The sequence below is a fragment of the Mobula birostris genome, chromosome 16 (assembly GCF_030028105.1).
Source record: "Mobula birostris isolate sMobBir1 chromosome 16, sMobBir1.hap1, whole genome shotgun sequence".
Taxonomy (NCBI): Eukaryota; Metazoa; Chordata; class Chondrichthyes; order Myliobatiformes; family Myliobatidae; genus Mobula; species Mobula birostris.
Window position 1 is genome coordinate 17538228 of NC_092385.1, and position 18724 is coordinate 17556951.

An 18724-nucleotide genomic window follows, 5' to 3' on the forward strand; every position below is an offset into this window, starting at 1 on the left:
TGCAGGATAGATACATTGCAAAGATGGAAAAAGTATTTTAAAGGGAGGATGACAAAACCATAGCTAACAAGAGAAGTTAAAGACAGCATAAGAGCAAAAGAGAGGGTATATAATATTGCAAATGTTAGAGGATTGGGAAGCTTTTGAAAACCAACAGAAGACAACTAAAAAAAGCTATTAGGAGTGAAAAGAGAAAGTATGAAGATAAGCTAGCCAATAATATAAAAGAGGATACCAAACGTTTCTTCTCAGATATATAAACAATAAAAGAGAGGTGAAAGTGGATATTGAATGGCTGGAAAGTGGTGCTGTAAAGGTAGTCATTGGGGACAAGGGAATAGCAAATGAACTTAATAAGTATGTTGTGTCAGTCTTCACCCTGAAAGACACTAGCAGTGTGCTAGAAATTCAAGAGTATCAGCAGGCAGAAGTGAGTGTAGCTGCTATTACTAGGGTGAAAGTGCTTAGGAAGCTGAAAGGTCTGAAGATATATTGGTCACCTGGACCAGATGAACTATGCCCCATAGAGGTAGCTTGAAGAGATTGTGAAGGCATTAGTAATGATCTTACAAGAATCTCTAGATTCTGGAATGGTTCAGAGGACTGGAAAAGTGTGGATGCCACTCCACTCTTCAACAAGGGAGGGAGGCAGAAGAAAGGAAATTATAGACCAGTTAGCCTGACCTCAGTGGTTGGGAAGATGCTGGAGTCTGTTATTAAGGATGGAGCTTTGGGGTACTTGGAGGCACATAATTAAATAGGCTAAAGAGAGTATGGTTTCCTTAAGGGGAAATCTTCCCTGACAAATCTGTTGGAATCCTTTGAGGAAATAACAAATAGGATAGACAAAGGAGAATTGGTGGACGTTGTATACCTGGATTTTCAGAAGGTCTTTGACAAGGTACCACATATGAGGTTGCTTAACAAGGGAAGTTATTGGAGAGTATTTTTAGGGATAGGGTTTATGAATATTTGGAAAACCATGACCTAATTAGAGAGAGCTGGCATGGCTTTGTTCAGGGCAAGTCTTGTCTTATTATGTTTATTGAGTTTTTTGATGAGGCAATGAGGGTGATTAATGGAGACAGAGCTGTGTATGTTGTATACACGGATTTTAGTAAGATGTTCGACAAGGTCTCTGATGGGAGGCTTATCCAGAAGATTAAGATGCATGGGATTCTTGGTGAAATGGCTGTTTGGATTCAGAATAGGCTTGCACGTAGAAGACAGGGTAATGTTTAAAGGTACTTATTCTACCTGGAGGTCTGTGATTATGGGTATTCAGCAGAGATCTGTACTGGGTCCTCTGCTCTTTGTGATGAATATGAATGACCTACATGAAAATGTAGATGGGTGAGTTAGTAAGTTTGCAGATTATATGAAAGTTGGTGGTGTTGTGGATTGTGTAGAAGACTGGCAAAGAATGCAACAGGATATAGATCAGTTGCAGATATGGGTAGGGAAGTGGAAGGTGTATGTGAACCGTTGCCTTGGTAATTCAAATGCAAAGAGGCATTACACTGTGAAGAGCAAGGTCCTTAACAGAGTTGATGAGCAAAGGGATCTTGGGATCCAGGTTGATAGGCTGGTTAAAAGGCAGATGGCATGTTTGCCTTTACTAGTCGAGGCATTGAGTTCAAAAGTCAGGATGTTATGTTGCAACTTTACAAAACCATAAGATATAGGAACAGAATTAGGCCATTTGGCCCATCAGGCCTGCTCTGTCATTTTATCATGGCTGATCAATTTTCTCTTCAGCCCTAATCACCTGCCTTCTCCCCATATCCCTTCATGCCCTGACCAATCTAGAATCTATCAACCTCTGTCTTAAACATACAAAAAGACTTTAGCTTCCACAGCTATCTGCGTCAATGAATTCCACAGATTCACCACTCTCTGGTTAAAGAAATTCCACTCATCTCTGTTCAAAAAAGTTGCCCCTCTATTCTGAGACTGTGTCGTCTGGTCCTAGACTCTTCCGCCATAGGAGACATCCTCTCCACATCCACTCTATCAAGGCCTTTCACCATTCAATAGGTTTCAATGAGGTCACCCCTCATTCTTGGGAATTCCAGTGAATACAGGCCCAGAGCCATCAAATATTCTTCATATAACAAGCTATTCAATCCGAGAATCATTTTTGTGACCTCCTTTGAACCCTCTCCAATGTCAGCATATCCTGTCTAAGATAAGAAGCTGAAAACTGCTTACAATACCCCAGGTGAGGCCTCACTAGTTCCTTATAAAGCCTCAACATTTATCTTCTTGTCTCTTGAAACGAATGCTAACATTGCATTTGCCTTCCTCACCACATACTTATCATGCAAATTTACCTTTAGGGACTCCTGCGCAAGGACTTCCACAACCCTTTACACCTCAGATTTTTGGATTTTCTCTCCACTTAGAATTCTCCTAATCTGTCTAAGTCCTTCTGTAGCCTCTCTACTTCCTCAAAACTGCCTGCCCATTCACCTATCTTTGTATTGTCTGCAAACTTTGCAACAAAGCCATCAATTCCATCATCCAAGTCATAGACATATGATGTAAAAAGAAGTGTTCCCAACACAGACCCCTATGGGACACCACTAGTCACCAGCAGCCAACTAAAAAAGACTCCTTTTATACTCACTCTTTGCCTCCTGCCAATCAGCCACTGCTTTATCCATACTAGTATCTTTCCTATAATACCATGGGCTCTTAACTTGCTAAGCAGCCTCTTGTGTGACAATTTATCAAAGGCCTTCTGAAAATCCAAGTACACAACATCCACCGATCCTCTTTTGTCTATCTTGCTTGTTATTTCTTTAAATAATTCCAAAAGATATGTCAGGCAAGATTTTCCCTTGAGGAAACCATTCTGACTATGGCCTATTTTATCATGTGCTTCCAAGTACGCTGAAACCACATCCTTAATAGTCAACTCCAACATCTTCACAACCACTGAGGTTGGACTAACTGGCCTATTAATTTCCTTTCTTCTACTTCTCTCCCTTCTTGGAGTGACATTTGCAATTTTCTAGTATTCTGGGATCATTAATAATCAGAATCAGATTTAATATCACTGGCATATGTCATGAAATTTGGTAACTTTACATGGCAGCACAGTGAAATACATAATAAAGAAATATGGAGAAAAAACTGAGTTACACTAGTTTAAATAGTTAAGTTAATATAAGTAGTACAAAATAAAAGAAATTAAAAAGTAGTGAGGTAGTGTTCATGGGTTCAATGTCCATTTAGAAATTGGATGGCAGAGGGGAAGAAACTGTGCCCCTCTGAAGAATACCTCCACAATCTCTTCAGCCACCTCTTTCAGAACCCTGGTCCAGGTGACTTTTCCAAGAACTTTCTTCCTAATAATGGCAACCACACACTTCTGACCCCTGACACTCTTGAAATTCCAACATACTGCTAGTGTCTTCCACAGTGAAGACTGGTGCAAAATACTTATTCAGTTTGCTCGCCATTTCCTTGACCCCCATCACTACTTCTCATTTTCCAGTGGTCTGATATCCACTCTCGCCTCTCTTTTACACTTTATCTGAAGCAGCTTTTGGTATCCTCTTTAATATAATTAGCTAGCTTACTTTGGTATTCCATCTTTTCCTTCTTTTAGTTTTAGTTGCCTTCTGATGGTTTTTAAAAGCTTCCCAATCCTCCAACTTTCCACTAATTTTCCTGAATTATGTGCCCTCTCTGGCTTTTATGTTGGCTTTGACTTCTCTTCATGGTTGTGTCATCTTGCCTTTAGAATACTACTTCCTCTTCGAGATGTATATATCCTGTGCCTTCTGAGTTGCTTCCAGAAACTCCAGCCATTGCTGCTCTGCCGTTATCTTTTCTCATCAATCTTGGCCAACTCCTCTCTCATGCCCCTGTACCCTCGTACCCTTTACTCCACTTCAATACTGATGCATTTGAACTTAGCTTCTCCTGCTCAAATTTCAGGGTGAATTCTATCATATTACGATCACTTGCCCTTATGGGCACTTTTATCTTACGCTCCCCAATCAATTTTGTTTCATTGCACAACACCCAATGCAGAATAGTTGATCCCCTAGTGGGCTCAACCATGAGCTGCTCTAAAAAGCCATCTTGTAGGCATCTAGAACTTCGCCCTCTTGAGATCCAGCACCAACCCGAAATAAAATTCTATTTAGGGGGCATCTGGAGTATTACATACAGTTCTGGTTGGCCCATTATGAGAAGAATTGTCAAGGCCTTGGAGAGGGTGCAGAAAAGGTTTACAAGGATGCTGCCTGGATTAGAGGGCATGTGCTATAACCAGAGGTTGGACAAGCTTGGGTTGTTTTTTCAGGAGCGGCAGAGGCTAGGCGTACTTCTGATAGAGGTTTATAGGATTGTGAGAGGCATAGATAGAGTAGACAGAAAATATCTTTTTGCAAGGATTAAAATACAATTGGGCATGCATTTAAGATGAGAGGGGATAATTTCTTTCAAGGGAGATATGAGGGGTAAAGTTTTTTTTTTACACAGAGTTGTGAGTACCTGGAATGTCCTGCCTGGGATGGTGGTAGAGGCAGAAACAGTAGAGACTTTTAAATGATGTTTAGATAGACACATGATTATGAAGAAAATGGAAGGATATGGACACTGTGTAGTCAGCAGAGTAGTTGGCCACTTGATTACTAATTTAACTAGTTCAGCACAACATTGTGAGCAGAAGGACCTTTTCCTGTGCATTATTGTTCTATGTTGGATTATGTACAAAGGTGAAAATAAGAAGCCAAAATATTCCACAAACACGAGGAATTCTGCAGATGCTGGAAATTCAAGCAACACACATCAAAGTTGCTGGTGAACGCAGCAGGCCAGGCAGCATCTCTAGGAAGAGGTACAGTCGACGTTTCGGGCCGAGACCCTTCGTCAGGACTAACTGAAAGAAGAGCTAGTAAGAGATTTGAAAGTGGGAGGGGGAGGGGGAGATCCAAAATGATAGGAGAAGACAGGAGGGGGAGGGATAGAGCCAAAAGCTGGACAGGTGATTGGCAAAATGGATATGAGAGGACATGGGACAGGAGGCCCAGGGAGAAAGAAAAGGGGGAGGGGGGAAAACCCAGAGGATGGGCAAGGGGTATAGTGAGAGGGACAGAGGGAGAAAAAGGAGAGAGAGAGAGAGAGAGAGAGAAAGAATGTGTGTATATAAATAAATAATGGATGGGGTACGAGGGGGAGTTGGGCATTAGTGGAAGTTTGAGAACTCAATGTTCATGCCATCAGGTTGGCGGCTACCCAGACAGAATATAAGGTGCCATTCGACTGTACCTCTTCCTAGAGATGCTGCCTGGCCTGCTGCGTTCTCTAGCAACTTTGATGTGTGTAGCCAAAATGTTCCAAATATCTTGGTATCTAATTAGCGTTTAATTGTTTCTTTTGTTCATTTAAAAATCATGGGAAATTTTCCTTAACGAAGATATTATTGAAATGTTTATATTTCTGTAGAGGTTAAGACCTTGTTCGGAGCCAGCTTGCTGCGCCTTTGTAAAGGGTGGGTGGGCAAATATTGCATGTCTCAAGGAAGTCAACTGATTGCTTCAAGCTTGACAGAAAAGTAAACCTTAAAATTTATTCAGACTATTAGGAACCATAAAATATGGAAGAACCAGTCCATTCCATCTCAGGCTTCTGGTGAAAAGGTTGGCAATCGTAATTTAAAATCCATCGTTTGCTGTGTATAGTAGCATGGAAGTGCTCCTGCTTTGGGGAGCTGTGTAAAATAGTTGATGTCTAGCAGGCCAGTAGATACTGTGCATGGGCCTGCTGCTATAAGTTTCTATTACACTTTAGACATTGCATGTAATTAAACAGGCCTAGCTCCTACATTTTCCTGCTCACCCTTTAATGCAGGATGAAGAGAGATTATAACAAGAGCCTGTAAACTGGGTTTTTCTCTGTTGATGGAGTTGTCAGTGCCACCATCAGGTGTTTGGGGTCATACAGAGATGCAGCACAGAAATAGGCCCTTCCAGCCCGTGTTGTCCACATCGAACATCAGCCATTTGTTTTTCAATCATCCTACATTTTCTTCAGTCTCCCTAGATTCTCTTCAGTTCCTCCCCCCCAGATTCGATCACTTACCTCTTGGGCTAATTTACATTGACCAGTTAACCTGCCAACCTGAAACTGGAGCACCTGGAGGAATCCCAAAACGTTACAGGGAAAAGATGGAAATACCACACAGAGAGCGTCCGAGGTTAGGATTGATCGTGGGTTTCTTTCACTGTCAGGCAGCAGCTTTACCAGCTGTGCCAAAGCACCATCTAAAAATTGGGTGAGGAACAAGTCTAACTAGTGGGAGATGCTGCCCTTAATTACTAATGACTTAAGTTAATGAGAAGGAAGGGTGTGAAGAAATATCTCTACTAACTGGAGTTATAAATTGCACCATATTTAATAGAATATAGTCTATAATGTTTTATAGAAAAAATCATGCACAATACTCACAAATTAATATTTAGCAAATTAATATACACATTTTCATTGTCTCCTCTGCTCAGTTTATGGACAAGGAGAATTCAACAATAGCCTGTCAACTACAACCAAAAAGCATAATAGGTCTGAACTTATCATTAGCATACTTTGACAGGCTAAAAAATAATTATTTTAATGAAGTTGTTTGTGAGGGAACTTGTTCACACTGACTCTCCTTTGAAGCTAGAGGAAGCTGTAGATCGAAACAGATTTTTCAATAACAGAATGAAAATGGTTTCCTCCTTAGTCGTGAGGTCTAAAGATCATCCTGGACACCTTGGAAGTCTGGTATTGAAAATTTGCACACACATTTTCTAGGGGCAGTGGTTGTCTGCATTTGACAGCAGTATTTGCCACGTGGACATCAGTTACATAAGTCTGGCTGAAAATGTTTTATAGAATCTCAGAATGATAGGCATCCATAATTGCATGGATCTTTTAATGTCATGTGGAGGTGCTCTTCGAGAAGTTTAATGTTCTTTGCAACATGTAATCCTGGACAAAATGGGTCTATTTTAGAAGACGTTTAGAGTTTGCAATAGATGGTGATGGTAGTGGTTAGCCCATGACCAATGGTCTACCACAGAAATCGCGAACCTTACTGTTTCTTATTTATGTTCATGACCTGGACAGTTGCCCTCAATATATGAGTTTGCAGATAACAAGGAAATTGGTGATTTTAGTAGTGAGGAAGGTAGTCTTGGGATGAAGAATGATATCGATATGCTGGTTAATTGGGAAGAACAAGAGTAGGTGGAATTTAATTCCAGTTAGTATGGTACACTTTAGCAGGGTCAAATAAGGGTTAGTCATACAGAACTGTGCAGAAATCTAAGGCGTATGTATCTAGCTAGGGTGCCTAAGACTTCTGTACAGTACTGTAGTAATTGTATGTATTACTCTACTGCTGCCGCAAAAAAAAAATTCATGACATATGTGAGTGATGATAAACCCAATTCTGATATGGATCTCTGTTGTTGACTGAGAGTGGGAAGGGAGCAAGGAGAAGGGAATCGTAGTTGGGAAAAGAGGAAGGGAGAGGGGAGGGAGCAGGAAGCACCAGAGAGACATTCTGTAATGATCAATAAACCAATTGTTTGGAATGAAACGACCCTGCCTGGTGTTTCAGGGCTAAGTGTGGCTGCACCTACGCCAAACCTACCCCGGCACTCCTTCTCTGCCACCTGCCCACACCCCTCCTCGCCATTCCCAACATCCTTTGCTCCAGCCAGATTTACAAACTTGCTCTCCACTCCACATTGACAGATACAGTACCAAGCAAAAGTCTTGGGCACCCCAGCTATATTAAAGCATTTGCACAGTATTGTACACCATGTGTGGTAGGGCCCTGCAGAGTACTAAGGAGGTGTGAGTCCAAAGGCATTTGCAGGTGGCAGCATGCATAAATAGAACATTGAAGAAGGCATATGGGTTGCTTTTTTTCATTGGGGCAGCACAGTAGTGTAGTGATTAGCACGAAGCTTTACAGTCCCAGCACCCCAGGTTTATTTCCTGCCGCTGTCTGCAAAGAATTTGTACGTTCTCTCCGTACCTGTGTGGGTTTCCTCCCACGTTCCAAAGACATAACGGTTCATAAGTTAATTGGCCATTGTAAATTGTCCTGTGATTGGGCGGGGGTCAAATTGGGGGTTGCTGTAAATTGTCCTGTGATTGGGCGAGGGTTGCAGGACAGCGCAGCTCAAAGGACTGGAAGGGCCTATCTGGACTGTGTCTCAATAAATTAATGAGCTGGGGCAGAGAATACAAGAGAAAAAGGTTGTGGTATAACTTATAAGACATTGATTAGGCCACAGTTGGAGTATTGTGTGCAGCTCTGATTGCCATGCAGTAGGAAGGATGTGACTGCACTGGAGAGGGTGAGGGGGAGGTGCACTAGGGCATTACCTGAGGGATGGATTGCTTCAGTTATGAGGCGACATTGGATGGGCTGGGTTTGAGCAGAGGAGGTGAAGAGGGATGGCAGTGGAATATAAAATTATGAGGGTCATGGAACAGGTGGATAATAAGAATCTTTTCCCCATGGCAAAGGCAATGGACAGACATTGAAGAAAAAGCTAATCCCAGTTACTAAATCCTATTGTCTATTTATTTATTTATCGAGAAATACAATGCGGAGTAGACCCTTCTGGCACAACGAACCGCACACCCAGCAGCCCACCTATGGTATCTTATAATTAGGCTAATCACAGGACAATCTACAATGACCAATTAACCTACTGACCAGTATGTGTTTGGACTGTGGGTGGAAACCCACATGGTCACAGTCCTTACAGATGGCACTGGGATTGAACTCTGAACTCTGGAACGCCAAGCTGTAATAGCGTCACGCTAACCACTTTGCTACCCTGGCACCCACGATTGTTCGTCCTTTTAGATTGAATAATCTACACTTTACAAAAAAACAATCAGAACCTTACAGGTGGAAAAAAAAATAATGGTTGTAAATGTGTAAAAATGTCTTGACAAAATGTGCCATTGAAATCCTTAAGGCATTGTGAAGATGGAAAACTGAAATATAATCAGAAAATGCTGCAAGCACTGGGCAGGTTTGACAAAGGGTCTTCAACCTCGGACAATCTCTGTTTCTCTTTCCTGCTTTCAGTGCTTAACTGCTGGGTGTTTCCAGGTTTTTTTTTCACCCCACCACACTGTCATTTTTGCTGACTCTTGCCGAGATGTATGTGATGGGGATGGTACAAGAATTCTGGTATCTCTTTACCAGAGTATGCAATAAAAAAAAGTAGCCCACTCAGTTTTCCCAAGGAAGTTCACTCATTTTAAAGGCAAGAAACAAATGATAGTAGGTTTTCATATATAAAATGGCAGGGGTGTTTTAAGCTTAAGGGAAACCATCACAACTCCGTTATTGTCCTCCAAACACGGAACATAAAGCGCGGTAAAAAATTCACGTAATTACGTCATCACGCCAGGCCTCTCTTAAAGTGAACCCCAGATCAACATCGGTGGCTGTGAATTATGCATATGCGTCCACCCTTTACATTACCCTGCAATATCACATCATTTGCTGTGGATGCAGAAGCGTCCCGTAGTCAGTCCCGCTCGGTATATATTTGAAAAATAAACCCAATGGAGTGATGACTTCCAAAGAGTGTAGGGAACTGTTACGTTAAAGGAGGAATCTTAATCAGTTATCTAAAAATTGTTAAAGTTTATTAAATGTACAAAAAATCAAAAAAAAAGTGTAAAGCAGAAAATACTTTTTAATTACTTTCTGCGCTGGCATATGGAATTTTAAAATCTATTGAGTAAGAATTCCCCTGAAGTTTGGAAACTGGCCGACAGTACTAAATGAGCTGTGTTGTTTAACAGTACACACATCCTCGTTTTCATGTTAAATAAACCACAGGACAATTGAAATATCCTGTTCAAAAGAGAAAAACAGTTGTTGCTGAAGCTTGGGTAATCCCCACAAGGCAGTATTCCAATAGAAAACAGCATTGTCACAGACAAATACAGAAATACTAACTGGAACCTGCTGAGCGATGCTGTTGCTCACAGCTTTTCTGATTCTTAGCAAGAAGTTGTTCCTAATTATTACTATATTTGCATCTGTGGCAGCTATAGCTAAGACAGGCTCCATTAAGTTCTCAAAAAAAAACTTTGACTGACAAATTAAACAAAGATGTAACAAACAATTTATCAAATGCTGCATTTCAAATACCTCTAAGTGCAAACTTCCAGATGTTAGAATAATTATCTTAATTAGTTCAGGCAGTAGATTCTTCATGGGTTCTGCTTTTGTGCACTCATAGCTGCTGTGAGTCTGTGTTTTCTCTTTGGCAATCTCAATCCAATAATATTTTCACAGATTCAGAGATTCAAAATTAATAGCTCAGAAAGAGCCCTTTTAGCCCATCGTGTCTGCTTGCAAGGGTGATTAAAGCTATCAAATAAATCAGAATAAAAGCTGATTGCTGCCACAAGACTAATGTCAATTCCGCACAGGCAAACTGGAGAGCATTGAAATAGCTCTGACTTGGGAAGTGTGCTTAGAATCGTAGAATATTACAGCACCAGAAATAGCCTGTCTAAATAATTTTACAGGGAAAAGATTCAGGTGAGTAAAAGAAATAGGAATCTACATTTTAAATCAATAGAATAAAGGATTGTAAGGCTACTAATAAAGATGGCACACAAACTAGTTTAATAACTGTCACAACACTAAGCACATGTCAAAACTTGTCTTTCCAAACTTTAATTTAAAAGAAAAAGATGCATTCAATGTTTTGTTATTGGATCAGCATCACATACCACTTTTGTTACTGTCACATAATTTAGCTTTTTTATCTTGCAGCTGGCAATTTTTTTCTACATTTTGAAGTTTGTAGTTTCTGCACCTTCTCAATTTTCTGCTCTTTATAAAGTTTTGAACTTATGTAACTAAATTATGTAGTTTATTATTTGACTGGAAGAGAATTTTTCTAAATATAGCCACTTAAACCTATTTCTTTGTCCACAAAGCTGGCAGAAACTGTTTTTTTTTGCATTAGACCAGCGTAGAGATAATTCACAATGAAGTACAGCAATAAAGGGATACAGAATTACAAATCTAAGTGGATTAAACCGTGAGTCTACTATTTTGCTCAATGGATGCAGCAAGTAATTGCTGGTTAAACTGTGGCAATCATGAATAACAGATAACCGTGCCAAGTCAAAACAATAACCAGCAGGAAAGGAAAGTTTCTTATAACTTCAGGTTTCAATTGCTTCATTTGGACCATGTCATATTAACTGCCTTCAGAAAAGTTGCTGGTATTGGCTTTGTTATTTGGAACCTGTATTTACTGAATATGGTAGTTCACCTGCCAGTCATTTTTTTTATCTTTATGGGTGTTTGATATTCCTGTTTCATTCTTTGTGGATTTTATCCCTCTAAGCATCACTGCCTGTTACGGTTTCTCTTTCCTTTGGATGGACGAACAATGAGATGAAAAGAAGCAAAATAGTGAACTATTAAGTAGTGGCCTGAACACAGACCAGGAGCCACTTGCTCGGACCATTTTTTGTGGAGCATTGCAGGAAAAAAAAAGATGTAGTTTACCAGGCAAACCTGCTGAACACTGGTTTGTCAGGCTCATCACCACTCTTAACTACTGCTCTTTACTCGTTGTGGGCTGAAGGACCTTTCCTGTACTTGTTACTGTTCTACCTCTTACTCTTTTTAGCCCGAAACTGGGATTGTCATCTAAATGTCCCAGTTCATGGCACATTGCTATTTCAAATAGGTGCCAGTGGCCAGAATAATAAAGCTGGCCAGCTTCTTGTAACCAGGGTATATTAGAATACACTTGTGCCGTTTATGCGAACAGCAAGATATTCCACTTGATCTCTATTTCACTGGTGCGTAATTGTCATGGAAGGGGCAATGCACATGGGCACTCTTTTTAATAGACAGTGTCAATACGCCTTAGTTCAGCGACTCTTTTCCATCTATTCGGTATTATTTAACCTTATTTATGCCATGGACCAATACCATTAAGCAAGGAGTCGGTAGACCCCAAGTTGGGAACCCCTGCTTTAAACCCATTTAAGAGCACTGAAGAAACTCTGTTGGTATACTGATAGTCTCTCCAATTCCCCCTTTCATGAAAAAGCAGAACAGATACCACGAGACTCTTGGGACCAACAGGAAATTTGGTGCATTTCGATACATATATTCTGGGAGCTCTCTACAACATGAGCCTGTCAACATAGGCTGATTTATTGTGGTTTGCTCCATTCTTCATAGCCTGGTAATTCAATAAAGACTGGTGCCTGAGAAGGTAAAGGAACCACTATTGAGGCAGCACCAATGCACAAAAAAATGCTTGAAGGTCTATTCTATAATAGGCATCCATTAGTCTCGTGAGGTTTCGAGGGCGCAGGCCTGGGTAAGGTTGTATGGAAGACTGGCAGTTGCCCATGCTGTTTCTCCCCTCTCCACGCCACCAATGTTGTCCAAGGGAAGGGCACTAGGGTCGATATAGCTTGGCACCGGTGTCGTCGCAGAGTAATGTGTGGTTAAGTGCCTTGCTCAAGGACACAACACGCTGCCTCAGCTGAGGCTCGAACTAGCGACCTTCAGATCACTAGACCAACACCTTAACCAGTTGTTCACGCGCCAACACCTTGAAGGTAAGGGACAACCAAAGGAGACAGGCCAGCACCTAGATAGGTCAGGAAGCATTTGATAATACTGTGCTTTTAATAACCTCACTCAATCTAACCGGTAATTGCGCAATAGCTTCTCAATCCACTGCTTTCCTTTGATTCCTTGGAACAGTGATGTGGAGGAATTTCTTAGCCAGACGGTGGTTTTTCTATGGAATTCATTGCCACAAGCAGCTGTGGAAGTCAAGACATTGGGTATATCTGAAGTGGAGCTTGTTAGCTTCTTAATTAGTAAAAGCATCAAAGGTAATGTGGAGAAGGCAGGAGAATGGGATTGAGGGAAAATAAATTAATCACAATGGCATTCTGCTCCTACATCTTATGGTCTAAACATTACCCCATTAAGTACAGCCAATTTTTGGGTAAATATCTTCAGATAACCAACTTAGTGATGAGAGAACTATAGATTGTTATAAAAATAATATTTCTGTTTCTGATCTTCTAGTGGATTAGGTCATCCAAGTTACCAACTTACTTCGCTTCTCTTTGCAGTTTTAAAACAATTTATTCATTTACGGGATGTGGACATTGCCAGCTAAGCTAGCACTTATTGCCCAGCCCTGGTTGCTTTTGAGTAGTTTCCAGGCATCCCACCCTGCAAAACCTCTTTTCAGGGAGGTAGCACTATCAATTTGCGGGAGACTTCCGGGAGAGGTGGGATGTCTGCAATAGGGTAGCTCCTTAGCAGGTGGCCAGCTAGTTTAAATAACGTTAGCTATGCTAATGAACGAATGATATTGGTTAAACTCACCTCAACATGTCTTTTACAGTCTTAACCCACCATGGGCAATAGAAAAGTCACTGTTGCAAACAGTGCAGCGAGCAACACTGTCATTATTTTTGACCCCTATTAGGCAGGGGTACAATTTAGTGTAGTCTGGGGTGACGTACGTTTTATATTTTTTTCGGAACACGGCCACTCTGACTTTTTTTGGAACTCTCTCGCTCTTGCTGTCTCTCTATCGTGTGCTCTCGCGCTCTCTCTCTCGAGGTCGCTCTCTCGCACTTGCTTTCTTGCTCTTGATCTCACTCTCTCTGGCGCGCGCACTTTTGCGCTCTCTCGTGCTCTCTCGTAGTCACTCTCACGCTCGCTCTCGTGCTTTCTCGCTGTTTCTCTCGCACTTGCTTTCTCGGTCTCACGCTCTCTCGCTCTCACGGTCGCTCTCACGCTTACTCGTGCTTGCTGGCTCTCGTGCTTTCTCGCTGTCTCTCTTGCTCTCGCGCTCTCTCACTCTCTCTTGCGCATTCTCTCACGCTTTCTCTCAAAAAAATCAATTTCCGGGACATTGTATATAATTTGCGGGCATCAGGGAGCCACTATTAACTTGCGGGGGACTCCCGGAACTTCCGGGAGAGGTGGGATGTCTGAGTTTCCCCTACAAGATGTTGTCCTGGTGGTTTTGACAGAGCTGCACTCTTTCATGGGTTGTCAACATCCTCGCATTGCCAGCACTCTGATGCTCGAGTCTCTGAGAGCCTGGTTGCAGACTGCAGCATTTAAGCTGCTCCATGGGCTGCTGGCCCAGATGCTTCTTTGAATGATGATGGCTTTGGTCATGTGGGTGGTTAGGAAGCAGATGTATTGTTATCCTAAGGGAAGCTCATATTGCTACGCAGTCCAAAAGCGTTGGGGGCGGAGGGGTCAGCACTTCCTCCGTATTTGTTATCTTCCCCCGTATTCAACAGGAGAACTTATTGTATTGAAAATGCAGCATTTTTGCTTTGCCTTCGGTTTTGTACTGTTGCATGGCACTGCATCATTTGTTGGCAATGACTAAAGATTATGCACTTTCAGTGTGAAATACTGTTTTGGAAAACATTGGTGATAGAGTTATTTCATTGTAAAATCTAGCCCTGTGATCAAGCTGCACCTAAACTTGTCCACATTTTGCTGCAGCAACAACAAAGAAGCAAGATACAATCAAAATCATCCCCCCAAAAATACATCATAGGAAAAAGAAAGTCAAAGAGAAACCAGTACCAGCTTTGATAAACCTGGACATTAAACTTCTCCTTGCGGGTGAGTGAACACAAATGTCAGAAATAATCATGTGAGGAAGACAAACCTCAGTGTTCTATACTGCATATATACTTGGATAATAAATGTACTTTGAATCTTTGAATCTTAAATCATGAGGAATGGGGAAAGGATGTAGCCGACATCTTTCGACAAAATTGTCGTATCCTGTAGGTTTAAACCTGATAGATTACTTCCCATTCCTTCATTGTTTTATACAAATAGATCATCACTTGGAAGAGATACTAGTTTGTTCAACTAAATGAAATCATTGATGTAACGGTTTTCGGTAGGATATGGACAATGATTATTTTTTTCATGGTCAGCAATTCAAGCTGATAGTGAGACCATTCAAATAATTTCCAAATTTTATAGTGGGTGGCAATGTCCAGCATTTGCAAAGTGAGCTATGGAAGGTTAGCTGCTCTCAGGTAGGTAATCCCTGGACTGACTCAGTCCCTTGGGGTGTGAGGATATGCTAGGATTTCCCAGTACTGTACTGAAGAATTCTCCTGAATTATGAATTGCAAGTGGAGATCTCAGTAACCTGCATGGGTTTCCCTAATTGGAGATTAGGACAAACAGGTTAGGTTCAGTGACTTGTTTCCACATTTTATTCTAATACTGTACTTCTAAACTTTAATTTTTAGTTTATATTAAGTTTAGTAGTTTTTATGTCAGAATCAGGTTTAATATCACTGCCTTATGATGAAATATGTTTTGCAGCAGTGTACAGTGCAGAGATATAAAGTCACTCTAAGTTACTAAATAAATAATTGGTGTTTTAAAAAAAAGGAATAACAAGGTATGTTCAGAACTCTGACAGAAAAGAGTCAAAAGGCTATTCACCATACGTTTACAGAAATCTAAGATTCTTGGTGACACACCAGATCTTCTCAAACTTCTAACGAAGTAGAGCCATTGGTGTGCTTTCTTCATGAATGCATCAATGTGCTGGGCCCAAGATTGATCCTGCGAGATGTTGATGCCCAGGAACTTGAAGCCGCCCACCCTTTCCACCACTGAATGAGGAATGGTGCATGTCTCCTAGCTTCCTCTTCCCGAAGTCCACGACCTGTTCCTCAGTCTTGCTGATATTCAGTATGAGGTTGCTGTTGTGACGCTACCCAGCCAGCTGATCAATCTCACTCCACACTGCGTCCTGCGGGATATTACCAACAATGGTGTTGTCTGAGAATTTATAAATGTATTTTAATAACATATCCTCCTTGCTGATACCCCTGTATTGGTTGTCAGTGAAGTGGAAATATTATCACTGATCCATACTGACTGTGTCTCCTGGTGAGGAAGTTGAGGAACCATATCCAGTACTGAGGGGATGATGGTATTGAACACTGAGCAATGCTATTGAATGTTTTGCTCTTGTCTCTGGCTATCAGAAACATTTAAACATTGTCACAAACTTTCTCAGTTGTAAACTGGTGGTGAGACTCCAACCTAAATTGAGACCTCCATCAAGGTTTGCTGAAGTGATCTATGAGTGGGGTCTTGTGGGAATTTTGGAAGAAGTATGCTCTCACATTGGCCCATTGTCATTCAGAGTTGTATGGCTCTTACTAGGATAATGTGTTACCAAATAGGTATTTCCAAGACTGCCAAGATCACCACGTTCTTTGGACAAGTATTTTTTTAAAGAAACAGTTTTAAATTAATGTGACAATATTCTTCAGAATGATACTTTGTATATTGAATCCATCTACTGCTATAATAAACACCGTACAAAGGGAATAATGTTTAACATGACTTGCTTTAGTTCCTTTTATATACTCTCCATTTTCATGTCATCATCATCATCATCATCAGGTGCCATGCCCAGTATGAGCTTTGACTGCCATGGCCCACACACTCCTGTTTCAGGTCAAGTGGATCAATTCATTGGTATTCATTTCCAATTCTTCGGCTGCTGTCTCCATCATCATTTGTCTTTGTCTTCCTCTTGCTTTCTTCCCTTCAATCTTTCCCATAATTACTGTGCATTCTAATTCCTCTTTCCTAGTCACATGTCCAATGAAGTCACGTTGCCTTTTCTTGATCTCATACATTATTTCTCTTCTTGTGCTTGCTCTGCTTGTGACATGCTCATTAGATATTTGTTTCGTCCATGATATTCTTTGCAAAAACCACATCTCTGCTGCTTCAATTCATTTCCTCATGTTACTAGATATTGTCCAACATTCTGAGCAATATAACATAACTGGATAAACATAACATTTCAGTGCTCTGAGGCGGGTTATCATGCCTAGTTTAGTATTGGTCAGTATACTCTTCATTCTCGTAAAGGTGTCTTTTGCCATCGCTATTCCTCTTTTGATGTCCAAGCCGCACCTGCCATCTGATGTCACCCAGTTTCCTAAGTAGCAAAAGTTCTGTACTTGTTTTATGTCTTCTCCATTTATTCTCAGCCTGCAGATAGGATTCTCCTTCTTTTTGGATATCACCATACAGTCTGTTTTTTTGCAATTGATAAATAGACCCATTTTTGCACTTTCTTCAACAACTGTATCAATTAAGTTTTGTAGTTCTTTCTCCGTACTTGCATTTAACACAGTGTCATCCGCATATCTGAAATTATTGATGTTTTCACCGCCAACTTTGATTCCCAAGATCTCTTATTTTTTGTAATATTGTTTCACTGTACACATTAAACAAATCAGGGGAGAAAACATACCCTTGTCTAATGCCTCTCTTGATTTTCGTAAACTGACTCACTTCTCCATCTATTCTTACAGCCGCAGTTTGTTCCCAGTACAGATTTCTGATTAGTCTTTCAAATCTAGATCTGGAGTTTCCTGTAATATTTTGAATAACTTGTTGTGCTTCACTTTATCAAATGCTTTTGTGTAGCCGATAAAGCAAACAAATCTCTTTGCACTTGAATAGCTCGTTCTGATAGTATCCTTAACATCAATATCACGTTTCTTGTACCTTTGTCTTTCACAAAACCACATTGTTCTTTACCTATTTCAGCTTGTATCTTACTTTTAGCTCTTGTCATCAAAATTCTTAGTGATATGATTCATTAAACTTATGGTCCTATGTAATTCACATTCTATTGCTCCAGGTTTCTTAGGAAGAGTGATAAATACTGATTTTTTCATCTCTTGTATTATTCCAGTCTCATAAATGTCATTGATTAAATCAGTAAGTTTTTCAATTCCATAATCTATTTATGTACTTGCATAAAACTCCATTTTTATGTACTTCTTCAAATTTCATTTTTGAAATTCTTTTTCCTTTAGCTACCAATATTACTTTAACCTCTCCCTTATTGATTTCATCTTTAAACACATAATATGTTGAATAATCTCTTTTCGGGCTTCCGGCCAGATACAAATATTGATTATAACTGACATTTCGATGACAAACTCACCTTCTTCAGGGATGATGCCTGGGTATGTCTAGTCCAGTGGTATTTATACTCTGTAGTTCGTCCCTCCTGATTGGTGAGTCCTCATTCAATCAGATTTCCGCTGTCTCACCTTGTATACAAATTCTTACTTAGAGTGAGACCATCGTCTTTGTTAAAATTCTTTTCCTGAAGTTTTAGTTCAATAGCTTCCTTTACCAGGCGCTCTCAAAAGCCATTGTCAATCCTATGCCATTGCAAATACAATGTTCTTCTACCACCGATTTCTCTGGGTAACCCAAATGGATACACCACCTGTGCTTCCTGATTCGGGTTTCCACCATTTGTCCCTTCTGGCCGATCGATATATGCTGCCCCACGTTCACAGGGAATCCTGTAAACACTAGCCATCCTGAGTCCCGGGTCATCTTTGATCTGCATAAGCTGTGACTTGAGCTTCCTTATGGGTTTGTGGGTGGTATTAGTCCGGTATTTCTTCACGATCCTGGAGATCCTTCCAGAAACTGTAGAAACATAGGGAAGACAGGCGGTAGCGATAGGTTCTTCCTCGTTGATAGGTTTCCTGGTTTTTCCATCTGCCCTTTTTAAGGGCCCGATTGGTTTCCTTCACCTTGTAGCTATTGTGTAGGAACGTC

General features: G+C 40.7%; 1 protein-coding gene across 6 annotated transcripts in view; it reads left to right on the forward strand.

The window, feature by feature from the left end:
* The window catches only part of cfap92 (cilia and flagella associated protein 92 (putative)), a 125399-nt gene that overhangs the window by 35331 nt on the left and 71344 nt on the right, over window positions 1-18724 (forward strand). For all 6 annotated transcript variants that reach the window (XR_011889367.1, XR_011889366.1, XR_011889368.1 and 3 more), the window contains one exon: window positions 14582-14704. Coding sequence is in view for 3 of the 6 variants with exons in the window: in XM_072280356.1 (XP_072136457.1) it covers window positions 14582-14704 (123 nt within the window). In the remaining 3 variants the exon portion in view is untranslated. The remainder of the gene's footprint in view (window positions 1-14581; window positions 14705-18724) is intronic.